The sequence below is a fragment of the Carcharodon carcharias genome, chromosome 6 (assembly GCF_017639515.1).
Source record: "Carcharodon carcharias isolate sCarCar2 chromosome 6, sCarCar2.pri, whole genome shotgun sequence".
NCBI classification, from domain to species: Eukaryota; Metazoa; Chordata; class Chondrichthyes; order Lamniformes; family Lamnidae; genus Carcharodon; species Carcharodon carcharias.
Genome location: NC_054472.1, coordinates 175,740,839 through 175,759,833, shown reverse-complemented (window position 1 = coordinate 175,759,833; position 18,995 = coordinate 175,740,839). Strand labels below are relative to the sequence as shown.

At 44.5% G+C, this 18,995-nt stretch overlaps 1 protein-coding gene across 2 annotated transcripts in view; it reads left to right on the top strand.

The window, feature by feature from the left end:
* LOC121279334 (protein spire homolog 1-like) overlaps window positions 1-18,995 on the top strand; it is a 278,331-nt gene that overhangs the window by 217,510 nt on the left and 41,826 nt on the right. For both annotated transcript variants that reach the window (XM_041190495.1, XM_041190494.1), the window contains 2 exons: window positions 4,929-5,092; window positions 18,466-18,556. In XM_041190495.1, coding sequence (XP_041046429.1) covers window positions 4,929-5,092; window positions 18,466-18,556 — 255 coding nt within the window. The remainder of the gene's footprint in view (window positions 1-4,928; window positions 5,093-18,465; window positions 18,557-18,995) is intronic.

Here is an 18,995-nt window from a genome sequence, read left to right as displayed (position 1 = left end):
TATTTATCCATTCATGGAATGTGAATGCTGCTGGCAAGGCCAGCATTTATTACACATTCCTAGTTGTCCTTAAGAGGGTGGTGGTGAGCTGCCTTCTTGAATCACTGCAGTCTGTGTGGTGAAGGTCCTCCCACAGGCAGAGAGTTTCAGGATTTTGGCTCAACAACGAAGAAGGAATGCGGGATATTTCCAAGTTGGGATGGTATGTGGCTTGAAGGTGCTGGTGTTCCCATGTGTCTGCTGCTCTTATCCTTCTAGTTATAGATGTCGTGGCTTTGGGAGGTGTGGTTGAAGAAGCCTACCATACTTGCCACTAGAGGCGGTGGAGACATAGAGCTGAGTGTCAGTGTATAGCTGGAATCTGCCATCACAAAGGGACAGCATGAAGATGAGAAATAGGTGGGGTCCAAGGATAGATCCTTGGGGGACACCAGACATTTATATGTGGGGCAGGAAATAAAGCTCTCTGGCATTGATTGGATAGGGAAGAATGAAACCAGGAATTAGCCTTTTTTGTTCTTTAGCTTTTCATTTCTCCCTCATGAGGTGACTGAAGGAATTTTCTGGATAGATGGGTTAAGATGGGCCTATAGGCCCTCCTCATTTTTGTATGTGCTGTAATCATGTGAATAGAATGAATTTAAGCAAAGAAAAAAAATAAGGGGCCAACACTGTGGAGTTACATCCATCATGCAATGTGCATGACTACAGTTAATTTGAGCAAATCATTTATATTTTTCCCGCATTATTGTATAAGGAGATCTGTTAAAACACAGAGGCAAAGGGAACTGTTGAGCTAGTGACCTGAATTAGTACATAACACATATGATTAGAGTGCATGACATCGTATGATTGTGAAAAACAGGTGTTGGCGGGACAGCGGCCTGTTTCATATCTCTCCTGACTTGTATTCCCAGAGGTGAGATGTTAGACTGGCCGTAAACTCACTCATTTTACACTATTGCACAGAGTCAAGATCTACCCTACACCCTCTTTCCAGCAGAGGTCACTGGAAAGAAGTCAGGAGTTAGAATCTTGACTGATATTAGTCACTCCCCATGCCCCAAACCTAGAGGTGTTGAAGCTATTTGTGATGCCCTGATGCAAATTGAAGATGTAACCTGGATACTTGCTGGCCTGTGTAACACAGTACCATATTGGGCAGCACTTTTACCCATTAAACCATTGGGGAACTTACACAATTTTGAAGGGATTCCATTCAAGTATGCCTGTATTGTGGACTCTTATTGTTGAAGCTGCTCAGTTTTTTCTTTTGCACGTTGCATTAAAAAATGGTTCTCAAACATTTTCATCCCAATTGCTTCAATTATTTAAGTAATTGGTCTTTTCTCTAAGCCCCCATACCTTGTTAAGAAAGCAGATGATCTTCTCTGCAATCTCAGTCAATGTTACTCTGTAATAATGTTATGGGATGGACTCACCTCCAATCTTGCTTCCGCCCTAGGTTCAAGCAGCTCACCATTTTCTTTTATTCATTCATGGGATGTGGGCATCACTGGCTAGGCCAGAATTTATTCCCTATCCCTAATTGCCCTTGAGAAGGTGGTGGTGAGCTGCCTTCTTGAACCGCTGCAGTCCATGTGGTGTAGGTACACCCACAGTGCTGTTAGGGAGGGAGTTCCAGGATTTTGACCCAGCGACAGTGAAGGAACTGCGACATATTTCCAAGTCAGGATGGCGAGTGGCTTGGAGGGGATCTTCTAGTTGGTAGTGTTCCCATGTGTCTGCTGCCCTTGTCCTTCTAGATGGTCACGGTTGTGGGTTTGAAAGGTGCTGTCTAAGGAGCCTTGGTGAGTTCCTGCAGTGCATCTTGTAGATGGTACACACTGCTGCCACTGTCTTTCAGTGGTGGGGGGAGTGAATGTTTGTGGATATGGTGCCAGTCAAGGGGGCTGCTTTGTCTGGGCTGGTGTCAAGCTTCTTGAGTGTTGTTGGAGCTGCAAGTGGAGAATATTCCATCACACTCCTGTCCTGTGCCTTGTAGACGGTGGACAGGCTTTGAGGAGTGAGGAGGTGAGTTACTCACCACAGGATTCCTAGCCTCTGACCTGCTCTTGTACCCAAAGTATTTATATTGCTAGTCCAGTTCAGTTTCTGGTCAATGGTAACCCCTGGACGTTGATGGTGGGGGATTCAGTGATGGTAATGTCATTGAATGTCAAAGGGTGACGGGTAGATTCTTTCTTATTTGAGAAGGTCATTGCCTGGCACCTTTGTGGTGCAAATGTTACTTGCCACATATCAGCCCAAGCCTGGAATATTATCCAGGTCTTGCTGCATTTGAACTGCTTCAGTATCTGAGGGGTCGCAAATGATGCTGAACATTGTGCAATCACCAGCGAACATCCCCACTTCTGACCTTATGATTGGAAGGAAAGCCATTGATAAAGCAGCTGAAGATGGTTGGGCCTAGGACACTACCCTGAGGAACTCCTGCAGTGATGTCTGGGAACTGAGATGATTGACCTCCTCAACCACCTGTGATTCCCATTGACCCCAGTTTTGCTAGGGCTCCTTGATGCCACACTGGATCAAATGCAGCCTTGATGTCAAGGGCAGTCACTGTCACCTCACGCCTGGAGTTCAGCTCTTTTGGCCATGTTTGAACCAAGGCTGTAATGAGGCCAACAGCCAGGAGTGACGCTGGCGGAACGCAAAATGATCTTCAGTGAGCAGGGCTAAGTAAGTGCCGCTTGCTAGCATTGTTGATGACCCCTTCCATCATTTTACTGATAATCGAGAGTAGGCTGATGGGGCAGTAATTGGCCAGGTTGGATTTGTCTTGTTTTTTGTGGATGGTACATAGCTGGACAATTTTCCACATTGCTGGGTAGGTGCCAGTGTTGTAGCTGTACTGGAACAGCTTGGCTAGGGGTGCGGCAAGCTCTGGAGAACAAGTCTTCAGAACTATTGCCGGAATATTGTCAAGGCCCATAGCCTTTGCAATATCCAGTGCCTTCAGCTGTTTTATGATACCATGTGGAGTGAATCGAATTGGCTGAAGACTAGCATCTGTGATGGCTGGGGACCTCTGGAGGAGGCTGAGATGGATCATCCACTCAGCACTTCTGGCTGAAGATTGTAACAAATGCTTCAGCCTTATCTTTTGCACTGATCCGCTGGGCTCTTCCCTCGTTGAAGATGGGGATATTTGTGGAGCCTCCTCCTCCAGTTAGTTGTGTAATTGTCCTCCACCATTCATGACTGGATGTGGCAGGATTACAGAGCTTAGATCTGATCTTTTGATTGTGGGATCGCTTAGCTCTATTACTTGCTGCTTGTGCTGTTTGGCATGCAAGTAGTCCTGTGTTTTAGCTTCACCAAGTTGACACCTCATTTTTAGGTATGCCTGGTGTTGCTCCTGCCATGCCCTTCATGCACTCCTGATTGAACCAGGGTTGATCCCCTGGCTTGGTGGTAATGGTAGAGTGGGGGTCATGATGGGCCATGAGATTACAGATTGTGTTCGAGTACAATTCTGCTGCTGCTGATGGCCCACAGTGCCTCATGGATGCCCAGTCTTGAGCTGCTAGATCTGTTCGAAATCTATTCCATTTAGCACAGTGGTAGTGCCACACAATACAACTGTCTTGTTGACAGTCCAATCAAATTGGAAACTTGGCTTTGAAGGAGGGTGTTAGAAAAGTAGGCAGCAGTCCCTGGTACATGGGTTGGCACTCCATTACCCAGTGCCATTATGTCATGAGGTTGCTTTTCAGTTTTGTGTCAAAAGAACTAGGATGTTACAACCCAGAGAAGAACGTTGCCACCAGGAACATAATAATAGGAGCAGTCATTCAGCCTCCCGAGCCAGCCCATCTGAGGATTATGGTGAGCAAGAGCAAGGAACTTATGTTGAACTTGTCCAAATCACTTGTTCGGCCTCAGCTGGACACCACACTTTAGGAAAGATGTGAAGGCATTGGAGAGAGTGAAGAAAAGGTTCACATGAATGATTCCAGGGATGGGGAATTTCAGTTATGAAAATGGATTGGAAAAGTAAGGACTGTTTTCCTTGGAGAAAAGAAGGCTGGGAGGAGATTTGATAGAGGCATTCAAAATCATGATGGGTCGGGGCAGAGTAGATAGGGAGAAACGCTTTCCTACTTGTGAAAGGGTTGAGAACGAGAGGCCACAGTAAAAGAAGCAAGAGTGATATGAGGAAAAACCTTTTCATGCATCGAGTGGTTAGGGTCTGGAATGCACTGACTGACAGTGTAGAGGAGGCAGGTTCAACTGAGGCTTTCAAAAGGGAACTAGAGTGTTATCTGAAAAGGAAGAATTTGCAGGTTTACAGGGAGAAGGTGGTAAATGGAACTAGGTGAGTTGCCCAGTTGGCGAGCCAGTGCAGACACAATGGGCCAAATGGCCTCCTTCTGCATCATAACCGTTTTATGATTCTGTGGTGGGAAAGTTAGCGTGTCTGCCTGAGCCATGGCAATGGTGGTGTTGTAAACAGGCATGCCATTTGTCAGTGGTGTTTTTTAAGTTTTGCACAATGGAAAAAGTTTAACAATAGACTTCAAGCAACAAAGTTCATATGGAGAAAAAGGGATTGCTCATGATTAGAGTTGCCACATCTGCCAGGTTTATACATCGCAAAGGAAGGGATCAAGGCTGAGATATGCCGATGAAGAAAAATTATTGAACGCTGTAATAACTTTAATGTGTACACATTATAGTGTATCAGGAATAGGCAAGATATACTTTCAGTGATAGTTTTGCACTTTTTAGATGTTTTACAATAAGTCATTCAAAAGAACACACTGCCTGTTCCAAAACCGGACAGGTGGCAACTCCAACCTTGATATTGGTGCTATGCATGCAGCAGAAGACATACAGTGTAGAAATAGCCTCTTGCAAAATAGTGTCCTAAAGTAGACGTTTCACTTCTCCTGTTTTAACAGATGTGACGACTCCAGAGAGGAGCAGAAAGACCTCACCGCTACCTCTGGCCAATGGTGCAGTTATGTCTCAAACTATTGAAAATGACGCCCACACCTCGCAAGTGCAAAGAAGAAAACTCCTCAAGGCGCCGACTCTGGCGGAGATAGACAGCTCTGATTCTGAGGTAAAGGGAAATGTGCTGGTGAATCCAGTGCTTATTCTCTGTTGTTCTTCTATTCATGTGTGAGTGTGCGCATGTTTATATGGGCAATTTTTAAAAGTTCATTCACGGGATGTGGGCGTCGCTGGCTGGGCCAGCATTTATTGCCCATCCCTAATTGCCCTTGAGAAGGTGGTGGTGAGCTGCCTTCTTGAACTGCTGCAGTCCATGTGGTGTCGGTCCACCCACAGTGCTGTTAGGAAGGGAGTTCCAGGTTTTTAACCCAGCAACAGTGAAGGAACGGTGATACATTTATGTGTATGTGTGTGTGTTTCTTTCCTCCAACTACATCTTGTGATGGAGATATCTATAGAGTAAAACAACCCATTATGTATTTAAGGGGAAGCTTGCTAAGTACATGAAGGAGAAAGGAATAGATAAATATGTTGATAGGGTTAGGTAAAAAAGAGGTGGCTTGTGTGGAGCATAGATTATTTGGGTTAAATGCCTGTTTCTATGCCGCAAATTCTATGTGTATCTTGAAATACGTAAGCTTACGCTACCTTGTAACCAAACGGAAATCCTTGGAAACAATTTTCCGCTGTTGACCTTCCAAATCCTTTTATAATTTTGAACCATTTTGTGAGAGGTCAATGTTTAACAGGTGAATATCCATTTACTGAATCAGGCGGCAGAAGACATTCTGTGAATTACAACTTTTCATTGTTAAACTATAGTTCTGTGCAAATACCCATTTCAACTCTTCCTGCCTGGATCCTCTCCCTGTCCAGAAAGCAAACCCTTACTCGGGAAAAACCCAGCTCTTAAGTACAGGCTTCAATGAGCATCACCTGCTCTCAATTCACCCTGAAGCTTGCCCTGGTTCACTCTTGACCTGCAAGTCTAACATTGTCACTCCGGACTCTTTCTAGTGAACAGCAAATCTCTCAGCATTGCTGGCTCCTGGCATTGCTGCAGGGGTTTCTCCTAAAGATAAGACGATATCCGGGAGGAATGGCCCAAACACCTCAATGTTTTAGGAAATGATTCCTGCCAGTTGAGCATGAGACTTTCGTAATATTCCTAGGGGTGAAGGCAGAAGCAATGCGGGCAGCCCTGAAGCTTTGACAGTGTGGGCTGCTGTTGGCAGGAAGCGGATGGTACCTCTTTTGTGGGATCCCTTGTGCCCATCGAGGCAACAACACCCCTCCCTTTGTCCCTCCCCTCTGGGTCTCTCTAACCTAACCCCCCATCAACCTCACTGGGGTCTCCCAGCTGTGCCCAAAATTCCCAGTAGCTCTCTAAATTGGGAATTCCTGTCCCTGAGGGATGGGAGTTGCACTGTGCGCTAATTAAGGCCGTCCTCAATGTATTATCACTGCGGGGCAGCCAGGTTTCATATCAGTGAGGTACTTTTAGGTCAAGGGTCGCGAGTAACCTGTCTCCCCCTGTAAAATCCAAGCCTTATTGAATATTGGTTGGAGAGGCAGTTCAAAGGTCACTGTGGCAGAGGTCTGATAACAGTGAATGGTACCTGGCATAGAGGACCCAGATAGGGAGGAGATCATTATTGCTGATTTGGAGTTGAATGTGATCAAAAGATACATAGAACATAAGAAATTGGAGCAGGAATAGGAGATGTGGTCCCTTGAGTCTGCTCCACCATTCAGTGAGATTATGTTTGATCTTCCACCTCAACTCCGTTTTTTCATCCTATGCCCTTGATTCCTTTACACAGTGGAGTATTTTGCAAGTAGTGTGAATTTTAAATAGACAACAGTGGTCCAATTTGAATCAAGTTGATGTATAATGCTGACCTAATTTTCAATGACTTTAGCTCTAATTTTGAAAAATGAGGTTGATCTAACCCAATGCAGAGTTAGGGACTAGACTTCGTTAATTTTTATGATGGAAGTCTCCTTGCCAAATTTCAATATGCTACTGGGATAGAACCTGCCTTCATGAACTTGGCTGGTAGCATTCTGGGCTAGGGAAATTAAAACTCAGCAAGTCAGCAGCTCCCAAAGGGATGGAGCTAGTCATTCAAGGCCAAATTGTAATGGTGACCAATATCTGTTGATCACTCATAAATTCTTCCTCATCTAAAGGCAACATTTGGGTGGAAGGGAAATAAAGGCTCAATACAAAAGTTTGAAATGACTTGTTTGTCATTGATCAAAAGTTCACGTTCCCAGCTAGATCAGTCACAGTGACTGTATGAAGAAACAGCTCTAAGTTGTTCAACGCACGCAATAGAATGAACATTGTTGCCATTCTGATGGGTTTGTTTTGTTTTTGAAAAGCCATCCCTTGTGCTCTGATCATCTGATGTTTCCTTCTGAGTGCAGTGTTTCTGTGGCACCAATTCAGACTGTTGGTGTATTGTTCAGCTGTTCAGTGCTTGATTGTGTGTGTCTGGTCTCTGTTCTGTGCGTGCTATTGGTCTAGCCTGTTAGAGAAACAGAAACTAAACTGAAAGCAAGCAGCAGTAAACTGTAAGCGTGAGAGAGCAGACACTTTAAAGCACTGTAAATAAAGCTCCTGTTTAGACATAGAAACTGGTGTGTCATCCCTGCGTATCTCCAAGGCATAAAACGCAACAGTCAGGGTCCATACTTTGTGTCTTTTCAAACTTTCTAACTGTTGCAACCTCACTTTTCAAAATTGGAGCTACAGTAGACAAGAATAGGCTAGTGGGTTGGTGGCTTAGTAGTAGTGCTCTTGCGCTTACATCAGAAGGATGTTGGTTGCAATCCCATTCCTGAAGTGCAAAATATAATCTGATTCCCCAGTGGAGGTACTGAGGGATTGTTGGAGCTGCTGTCTTTTGGATATCCTGATTCCATCAGGCCTCATACCTGACATGCTCCTCGGTAGCGCTGATGGCCCAGTTTTGCCCCATAAACAGGTGGTGTAAAAGATAATACTCTTAACCTAGACCTAGTTACGGAATACCAAAGTACCTTCATAAAAAAGCTTACAAATGTAACTTACACCTGAATCAACTTTTTAAATTATATGTTCACGGGATGTGTTCTTCACTGGCCGGGCCAGCGTTTATTGACAATCCCGAGTTGCCCTTGAGAAGGTGGTGATGAGCAGCCTGCTTTGCCCTGGATGGTATTGAGCTTCCTGAGTGTTGTTGAAGCTTCACTCATCCAGGCAAGTGGAGAGTATTCCTTCACACCCTGACTTGTGTCTTGTAGATGGTGGACAGGCTTTGGGAGTCAGGAGGTGAGTTACTGGTTACCAAATTCCCAGCCTCTGACCTGCTCTTGTAGCCACAGTGTTTATATGGCTAGTCCAGTTCAGTTTCTGGTCAATTGTAATCCCAGGATGTTGATAGTGGGGGATTCAGTGATGGTAATGTCGCTGATTGTCAAAGGGAGATGGTTGGATTTTCTCTTGTTGGAGATGGTCATTGTCTGGCACTTGTGTGATGCAAATGTTACTTGTCACTTATCAGCCCAAGCCTGAATATTATCCAGGTCTTGCTGCATTTGGACATGGATTGCGTCAGTATCTGAGTCAGTCTTGAATCGACAATCTTGAATTAATATGTCATCACCAAGATCTGCAGGCAAAAAGGTTTGGGAAGATGGAGCCAACATCAAAGCTATGCTATGAAAGCAATTGGATCAAACCCTTCATTGCTGACCTTCTAAGGTCATACCACCTGACCTTTTGTCCCTCTTGTATGTGTAGATGATGCTAAAAAGACAAGCATAGCGGACCTTAAAGGGGACTGTCACTGGAAAATACTCCAACTCATTATAAAGGTCCATTTTGGAATGTTAAAGATATCGTTAAAAACCTTGATCTATCTCCCTAAGAAGAAGACCAGGAGTCATCACAGGGCAACGTAAGATAGGATTTTCTCAGCAAGTTAAAGAAGTGGAAATAGGAGCAGTTCCAAGAAAGTTTCTGGGATAATAGAGAAGGTACCTAAAGATTGTTTTGAAGAATTTATTTGCACAACGCAGAAGCTTATAAATGAGTATATTGTTGACTCATTCACTGGGTCATCTGCCATAGGCTTTATCAGGATACCAAAAAAGGAATCATCCTTTCAAAAGAATTGAGGAATGTCTGTTTTATGGAGTCACTTACAGAGCCTGTGGAATGAGTTCTGAATGGATCGCAGACAGGATTTGCAACCATTGAGCTATGCTTTGTGCTTAATGAAGAGATGCAATTGGGAACAGATTGATGATGTCTACAGGGAAGAATCGATCAAGGACAGAGACTAGGGGATCAGAGGCTAATATGTCGAAGATCATTGCCCCATGTCACATGTTACGATGATCAACAATGAAGAAGCTCCAAGCGACAGCTTTTCCAACAAGGAAAGTCTTGTCAAATCCTTAACGAAATGGTGCAATCACTCAGCAGGTCAGACTTTTCCTTTATTATCAACAGCTTGATACAGAGACAGCTGAGGTTGCAGGTCCTTGTGCAGTAGTGACAGAGTTGCCCTATGGCCTGTTTGGTGGAGCACACTGTACCTTATACGTTCATACGAATTAGGAGCAGGAGTAGGTCACTCAGAACCTCGAGCCTGCTCTGCCATTCAATAAGATTGTGGCTGATCTGAATATAACCTCAACCACACATTCTAACCTAACCCCAATATCCTTTCAGCCCCTTTTTAATCAAGAATCTAGTTCTGCCTTAAAAATATTCCAGGACTTTGCTTCCACCACCTTTGTGAGGAAGACAGGGCATTGGTGAGACCGCACCTCAAATACAGTGTGCAGTTTTGGTCTCTTTATTTAAGGAAGGATGTAAATGCATCGGGGGCAGTTTAAAGGAGGTTTGCTAGATTGATACCCGGAATGAGCAGGCTGTCTTATCAGGACAGGTTAGACAGACTGGGCTTGTTTCCACAAGAGTTTAGAAGAGTGAGGGGTGATTTGATTGAAGTATACAAGATCCTGAACGGCCTTGACAAGGTGGACATCGAAAGGATGTTTCTTTTTGTGGGTGAGTCCAGAACTAGGGGGCACTGTTTTAAAATTAGTAGTCGCCCTTTTAGGACAGATGAGGAGAATTTTTTTCCCTCAGAGGGTTGTGCAACTTTGGAATTCTCTGCTTCAGAAGGTGGTGGAGGCAGGGTCATTGAATATTTTTTAAGGCAGAGGTAGATAGATTCTTGTTAGGCAAGGGAATCAAAGGATATCGGGGTTAGATAGGAATGTGGAAATTACAGCACAAGGAGATCAGCCATGATCTTATTGAAGGCGGATCACACTCGAGGGGCCGAATGGTCTACACCTATTCCTACTTCTTATGTTCTTATGGGCAGAATTGCACCCATGTCGGGGGATGGGCGGGGGCAGTCGGGAAGCCAACCACGATCAGGGCCGGAAGGTAGTTACACACTAGCAGGCCAATTAAGGCCTGCCCAGCGTGAAATGGGAGTGGCAGCGCTCAGTGCTGCCTGTGCGGGCGGGGGAGGGAGGATGAGCCGGGAGAGGGAGGCCGAGCCGGGGGAGCACAGAGCTGCCTCAGGGAGATGAAGTGTTGCATAAAAAAATAAAGAAAATAAAAATGTAATGAAACATGTCCCCTCATGTGACTCTATCACAAGAGCAGGGACATGTTACCAATTAAGTTATAAAATTTTTATTTGCTTGAGGAAACCTCATTCCGCCCATGGATGAGGTTTCCTAAAAAGGCCGTTGGGCTTTTTTTCCGTTCCCACCAACCATAAGATTGAACGGGCAATGAAAAATTCAAGTTAATTAATCATTTAATGGCGTTAACAGGCCTTTTAATTGTCGGCGGGCACGGTGCCCACTTCTGTGTGTGCCCGCCAAATGAAATATCACACGACTGCGCATTGACGTTGGGACGCACTCCCGACGTCAACACGCATCATTTTACGCTCAAGCAGGTCGGGCACGCGCCCACCCAGGGAGCTAAAAGTTTTACCCAACTTTCTAAAGACTCATGACCCTCTGAGAGAAAACATTCCTCCTCATCTCTGTAGATAGATTTTTAAAATACTGGGGGGGTTGTGGGCTATGAGGAGCTGGCACAAAACAGGAGTTGAGGCCTGGGGCAGATCAGCCATGATCTTATAGAATGGCGGGGCAAGTTTGAGGGGCCGAATGGCTTACTCCTTCTCCTATTTCTTATGGTCTTAAATGAGCGACCCCTTATTTTTAAACAGCGATCCCTAGTTCTAGATCCTCCCACAAGAGAAAACATCCACTCCAGATCCATCAGTCAGGTTCTCGTATGACCTTCCGGACTGAATATTAAGTTCAAAAGTTTTAGATCATGAACTCTCTCCTCCATCCCCATTCCCTTTCCAACACCCCCCCCCCCGACTTTTTCTTCCAATAATTTATATAGATTTTTCTTTTCCCACCTATTTCCATTATTTTTAAATGTGTTTCCATCCATTGTTTTTTTTCTCTACCTTTTAGCCTATTTCAATCCCTTCCCTTCACCCCACCCCACCCCCACTAGGGCTATCTGTACCTTGCTTGTCCTGCTTTCTACCCTTAAATAGCACATTCCTTAGATAATATCAACACCGTCAACACCTCTTTGTCCTTTTGTCTATGACATCTTTTGGCTATCTCCACCTATCACTGGCCCTCTATTCAGCTCTACCTGTCTCACCCCCTTAAAGCAGCTTATATTTCACCTCTTTTCTATTTTTACTTAGTTCATACGGACTCAAAACGTTAACTGTGTTCCTCTCCGCAGCTGCTGCCAGACCTGCTGAGTTTTTCCAGGTATTTTTACTTTTATTTTGGATTTCCAGCATCCGCAGTTTTTTGCTTTTATCTTATATGACCTTTGCTACTTGTACGTTCCGGGGGTTGGGATGCTATGGTGCAGATTATTGTCTGGTAGATGCACCCTCCATAAATGCTGCATGAGATAATGCTCCTTCCTATGTTGCTCCCCCTCCATGGTGTACAAGAATTTTCTCTTAGGGAATGCTCACTCTGAGGCTAGGCCAGGGAGAGTGAAACCTGCTGATGATATGACCCTGACTGAAGCAGTGAGCAGCAGGTCCAGCCTTCTGGAAATGACAACCATAGGTGGAACCAGGAATTTATTCTGTCTGCAACTTACTGCTGAACTTCCCCAAGGATCTCATTAGCCTGTCTCTGTACATAAAAACTGGTGCAAATCGAATAAAAATCAGTAAACAATCGGAGCCCAGGGAAAAGCACAAAGTTAACACTCACAGGAAGAGACCAGGTGTTATGTTTCAGATTGGTATAAAAGTGTAGTGAGTAGACATGAAGAATTTTCATCCTTGACATTTTGCAGCCCTCTGGTCTGAACACTGACTTTGTCACTTCAAACCATTTCCTGCTTCTTGATTTCTTTTGCCAACTTCACTTCCCCACTTTTTGCCATTTCTCTTTCTCCCCAGTGAACTGTTTGTCTGAGCTGTTACCACAACCCCTTTTGGCTTTTCAATTCACTTAACCACCGTAATGATCTTTTTACACCATCGGCACTTTTTCTCCTCTTTCAGCTTTAGAAATACTAACACTCACAGGCTAGTAAACCCATTTCTTTTACACAAACTTTGAGCTTTAGCTGGTGTTTTTCACTTCCCTCCCTCCCCCACTCCTGAGTCTCTTGCCTCCCAGTTTCTATTCCTGATCGGAGTTTACAGCACCAGTGAAGATCTTTTGGCGCATTGTGTCCATTCCGTTCTGGAGGAAATCAAAACAAATCCTACTTGTCTGTACTCTTCACAGCGAAGAGTCTATATCCAAAATGTTAATCCATCTTTGTTGTGTAGGTGCTGATGGTCTGATGTGTGTTTTTAATATTTTTTATTTGATTTTTGTAGTAGGCCACATTTTAGCAATTAAGAAAATAATTTGTTTTCCTCTAGTCAGATGTACCATCTAGTATCCAAACTGTGAATTAATAAAGCTTAAAAGCCTTTTTTATTACTAAGGATTTCAAAGGGCCAAGTTCCATCGTACGGAGCGCAACAATAACTGGATTTGTATAGCACCTTTAACACAGTAAAATGGCCCAAGGCACGTCACAGGAGCAATATCAAACAAAATTTGAAGAGTCGTACGGACTCGAAACGTTAACTGTGTTCCTTTCCGCAGATGCTGTCAGACCTGCTGAGTTTTTCCAGGTATTTTTGTTTTTGTTTTGGATTTCCAGCATCCGTAGTTTTTTATTTTTATCACATAAGGAGGTATTAGGTCAGGTGACAAAAAGTTTGGTTAAAGAGGTCAGTTTTAAGGAGTGTCTTAAAAGAGGAAAGAGTGACGGAGAGGTGAAGCAATTTAGGGAGAGAATTCCAGAGATTTGGGCCTAGGCAACTGAAGGCAAAGTCACCAGTGGTGATGCAAGTAAAATCAGGGAAGCACTAGAGACCAGAATTGGAGTAGTGCAAATATCTTGGAGGTCTTTGGGGTTGGAGGAGATTACAGAGGTAGTGAGGGACAAGTTCATAGAGCGCTTTGAAAACAAGAATGAGAGTTTAAATTGAGGCATTGCTAAACTAGGAGCCAGTGTAAGCCAGTGAGCACAGGGGTGATGGATGAACGAGACTTGGTGAAAGTTAGGACATGAGCAGCAGAGTTTCGGATGCGCTCAAGGTTACAGAGAGTAGAACATGGGAGGCTGGCCATGAGTGTGTTGGAATAGTATAGTCAAGAGGTAACAAAGGTGCAGATGAAGGTTTCAGCAGCGGATGACCTGAGGCAGGGGCAGAGTTGGACAATGTGTTGTAGGTGAGTGAGTCTGGAACTCACTGCCTGAAAGGGTGGTTGAGTCAGAGTCTCTTGTAACATTTAAGAAGTATTTAGATATTCACCTGTGTTACTATAGCCTCCAGGGCTATGGGCCAAGCAATGGAAAATGGGATTAGTGTAGTCAGATCTTTGTTGACCGGTGAGGACACGATGGGCTGAATGGCCTCCTTCTGTGCTGTAAACATCTATGAGCCTAGGTGGAAATATGCTACCTTGATGATGCTGCAGATATGTAGCTGGAATCTCAGGGTCGAATATGATATCAAGTTGGTAAGCAGTCTGCTTCAGTCTCAGACTGTTGCCAGGGAAAAGGATGGCGGGCTACAGGTATCTAGGGAATGGTGTTTGTGGTGGTGACCGGAAACAGTGGCTACAGTGTTCTCAGTATGTAATTGGAGGAAATCTCCGCTCGTCCATGGACATTGAATAAGTGGTTTGATGATTTAGAGACAGTGGAGAATCAGGAGATGGTGTGAGGTAGAGCTGGGTGTCAATGTTAATGTGAGAAGTAACGCTGTGTTTCTGGATAATGTCACCGAGGTGGATGGGAATTAGGAGGGGGTAAAAAGAATGAAAAAGGTGAGATAAATTAGGCAGACATAATTCGATGATGTTAAGCTTGAGTTTTAAAATCTGAAGAATGAGCAGGAAAAGAAAGAACTGAGGGAGGGAAGGAATCTCAGTTTTTAGGTCCTTAAAAAAAAGTGCAAGAATGCATCGACTTTTAGTTTTAACACAGGTCTGGATGGATGTAGGGGAGGAAACTCCCTTCCTGCACCATTACCTCTGGTGCATCCCCCGCTCATTGAGAATCTATCCTTCGCTCCTTCCTGTTTCTCATCTAGATGCCGCCACTTAGCAACATCATCTGAAAGCACGTTTAGTTTAGTGATGACACCCAGCTCTACCCCACATCACCCCTGTTGACTCCACCACTGTTGCTAAATTATCAGACTGGTTATCTGACATCTGTATACAACAATGTCCAAACCAAGTTACTGAGAAATCTATACAAGTAATGCTTCTGTTTGCACAGTGGAAAATGCATACTGTGTCCCCACTAATCCTAGGGATACACAACAGCTACCTAATTCCAAAGAGTTTAGGTATAGTTTAGAAAAAAGCCAAAATGTAGGGTGCCCTAAGTGTGTGTACTGCTGCAGTTTAACCAGTTAACTGTTATGATCCCAGCTGATGTTATAAGTGGACAAGTCGGATCCCAGGGTGGAACCCGGCTTGATAGATCCCAACTTTTATCTTTTGTTTAGAAGAGTGGAGGGTGGCTACTGAACAGAGTCACAGAAGTCAGCTGATGTATTTTTAACAAAAGAATAAACATTTATTAACCAAGAAAAGATGAACTATAACTCCTTCACCCACAAATATACCTTTACAGATATATACAGATTTGTAAGGATAACACAAGGTACAAAAGCTATCTGATATTCTACAGTTCACAGTCAGTACACAATCCAAGTAAACCAATTGGCGACCTGTGGTCAGACACACCACACTCTGAAACCAAGTGACAGATGCCACCCCAAACTGATGCTATAGATCCTTCACCAACTCCCTCCAGACACTTGTCACACTGTGAGCCAACTGGTCTCACTGAACCATCTTTCACACGAGGGTTTCCAATCTCCACTCTCAAAAAACTCGCTGTGGAATCTTTTCCCAAGCGATGCTTTCTCTCAGACGCCTTCCACAAGGTTCTACCTCCAGGGTTTTGAACTCTCCTTCCGATGTTCCTTTCACTGGATCGTTGTGTGCATTCATGCAAGCTTTACCTTCCATGCACTCTCTCTCAGATACTTTGCCATGCCAACAGAATACCACTGCTTCACATGCCGTTAATAAGGAGTCACTAACTTTTGGCTGTCTTCTCGGATCTTCTGGCTTCTCGGAAGCCCACTATGCCTTGATTCTGCTTTCTGCAGCTTTCTCTCTCTAAACGTGGAGCTTTCCTCTGCTCCTCACTCTTAACTTCACTTTTTCCAGATTCCTGATCTTTTTCTTTGACTAGAAGGTCTTCTCGGGACCCCTCTTCTGTTCTTTGGGGAAATCCGTTTCCTGTAGCTCCCTCCTGTCCAGCTATCCTAGCTCTTTCTTCCAACTGAACTAAAATAAAATGCTGTTCTGTTTCTCCCTGTGTCTGTGGGCCCTCTGTTGCTGGGCAACAACCACAGCATGAACACACTTTCCGCGACCATCTAGTCCTGGAGTGGGAATGACCTACTCCTTAATCCTATGTTTTGTTTCCAATCTTCCATTGCTGGGTGTGGGATTTTAGATCTACCTCCATCCTGAAGAGCCTGGCTTCCTCTGCCAAGGATGATAATGAAAACTTTAGTTGTTAGAGATTTACGAGGGCGTTGCAAGGAGTGGAAAATTGCAGCTATGAGAAAAGATTGGATAGGCTGGGATTGTTTTCCCTGGAACAGAGGAGGCCAAGGGGAGATTTGATTGAGGTGTACAAGGTTGTGAAGGGCCTGGATAGAATGGATGGGAAGGACCTATTTCCCGTAGCAGGGACCATAGATTTAAAGTGCTTTGGTAGAAGGTTGAGAGGTGAAATGAGGAAAAATGTTTTCACCCAAAGGGTGGTAGGGGGGCCAGGATTCACTGCCTGAAAGGGTAGTAGAGGCAGAAACACTCAACTCATTTAGAAGGTGTCTGGATGTGCACATGAAGTCCAAATGCTGGAAAATAGGATTAGGCTGGGTGGCTTGTTTTTCAGCCAGCGCAGACACAATGAGCAGACTCTGTGCTGTAGATTTTTCTTCATTTTCTAAATCTCTTAAAAGGGGGAATGTACAGAGATGTGGGGAGAGGACGGGAGAGTGGCAGTATGTGAATTACTCCATAGGAGAGCCAGCATGGACACAATGGGCCAAATGGCGGTCTTCTGTGCTAAAACGATTCCATAATTCTACTCTATGATTCTAGACAGTTGCTTTTGTTCAGAGGGTAATAACTACCAGGAACTCCTTGTGAGTAGTTTGACAAGCAGCTCAACTCAGTGTAAAATTTGTGAATCAATTGTCATGATTCACATACCAACCGTACCTGACTGAAAATAACAATGCTGTGCAGTTTGGGGATCTGCCAGTGTAATGTTCCACTTTTAAGCAACAGCCATTTGCTCATTCGTTCCTCAGGACAATGCTTTGATCATTCGGAGTCAAGTTGCCTGCTTTAAATTTCAAACAATGCTTGGCAGTTAACTGTCAACTGATACATTCCCATGGCAACGCCTCTAACAATCAGAATCCACTTGCCAGTCGGCGGAGAAGAACAGAGTTAACGTTTCAAGTCCTCATGACCCTTCAACAGAACTAAGTAAAAATAGGAGAGGGTTGAAATATAAGCTGGTTTAAGGTGAGGGGGGGGGAGGTTGTTGGGACAACCAAGCAGTGATAGGAGCAGATAACCAAAAGATGTCACAGACAAAAGAACAAAGAGGTGTTGAAGGTGGTGATATTATCTAAAAGAATGTGCTAATTAAGAGTGGATAGCAGGACACGCAAGGTACAGATAGCTCTGGGGGTGGGGGGGGGGTGGGGTGGGGTGAAATAAGACTAAAAGGGCATAAAAGGTATAGATTTTAAAATAATGGAAATAGGTGGGAAAAGAAAAATATATATAAATTATTGGAAAAAACAAAAGGGAGGGGGAAGAAACGGAAAGGGGGTGGGGATGGAGGAGGGAGTTCAAGATCTAAAGTTGTTGAATTCAATATTCAGTCCGGAAGGCTGTAATGTGCCTAGTCGGAAGATGAGGTGCTGTTCCTCCAGTTTGCATTGGGCTTCACTGGAACAATGCAGCAAGCCAAGGACAGACATGTGGGCAAGAGAGCAGGGTGGAGTGTTAAAATGGCAAGCGACAGAGAGGTCTGGGTCATTCTTGCGGACAAACCGAAGGTGTTCTGCAAAGTGGTTGCCCAGACTGCATTTGGTCTCTCTAATGTAGAGGAAACTGCATTGGGAGCAACGAATGCAGTAGACTAAGTTGGGGGAAATGCAGGTGAAATGCTGCTTCACTTGAAAGGAATGTTTGGGCCCTTGGACGGTGAGGAGAGAGGAAGTGAAGGGGCAGATGTTGCATATTTTGTGTATGCATGGGAAGGTGCCGTAGGTGGGGGTTGAGGAGTAGGGGGTGATGGAGGAGTGGACCAGGGTGTCCCGGAGGGAATGATCCTTGTGGAAAGCCGCCGGGGGGGGGTGAAGAGAAGATGTGTTTGGTGGTGGCATCATGCTGGAGTTGGCGGAAATGGTGGAGGATGATCCTTTGAATGCGGAGGCTGTTGGGGTGATAAATGAGGACAAGGGGGACCCTATCATGTTTCTGGGAGGGAGGAGAAGGCGTGAGGGTGGATGCGCGGGAGAGTGCTGCCAGACCTGCTGAGTTTTTCCAGGTATTTCTGTTTTTTTTTTGGATTTCCAGCATCCGCAGTTTTTTGTTTTTATCCACTTGCCAATCAGTCAGCAATCTCTTCTCATACAGTGTAAATTGTTGTTCCCTTTACATTTGGAATTCTTGCCTAGTATCCTGATGAGTGCAAGAAGCCTCTTTTTCAGCAATACTCAAGTTCCACTTTTCTATGTTTGGTGTCATGATGTTTTATCTATTTAACAGGAGGAGAGAGTTAAGATGTTGAGGAGCAGTTCCAGTGGATCAACATTTAAGGTGGAAGACAGCTCCCCAGAGACTCCAAATGGCAAAAAGAGTAAGCACAGTGGAATCTATTTACACCCACACATCGGGCAGAAGTTTCTGCTTGGTGTGTGGGCACATGCCTGACACGCTCGAGCGTGAAATAGTGCGCAATGACGTTGGGGTGAGCATTGAATATATTCAATTACCCCACTGCTCTCTGGGGAAGAGAATTCCACAGGCTAACGACCCTCTGAGAGAAAAAAATTCTCATCACTTTTGTCTCAAATGGGAGTCCTTTTATTTTAAAATTGTGTCCCCTAGTTCTAGTCCCTCCCCAGAAGGGGAAACATCCTCCTGGTACCGACCCTAACAAGTCCCCTCAGGATCGAATATGTTTCAATAATATTACCTCTCATTTTTCTGAACTCCAGTGGATACAGTCCCAACTTGTTCAACCTTTTTTCATAAAATAAGCCCTTCATCGCAGGAATGAGTTGAGTAAACCCAAC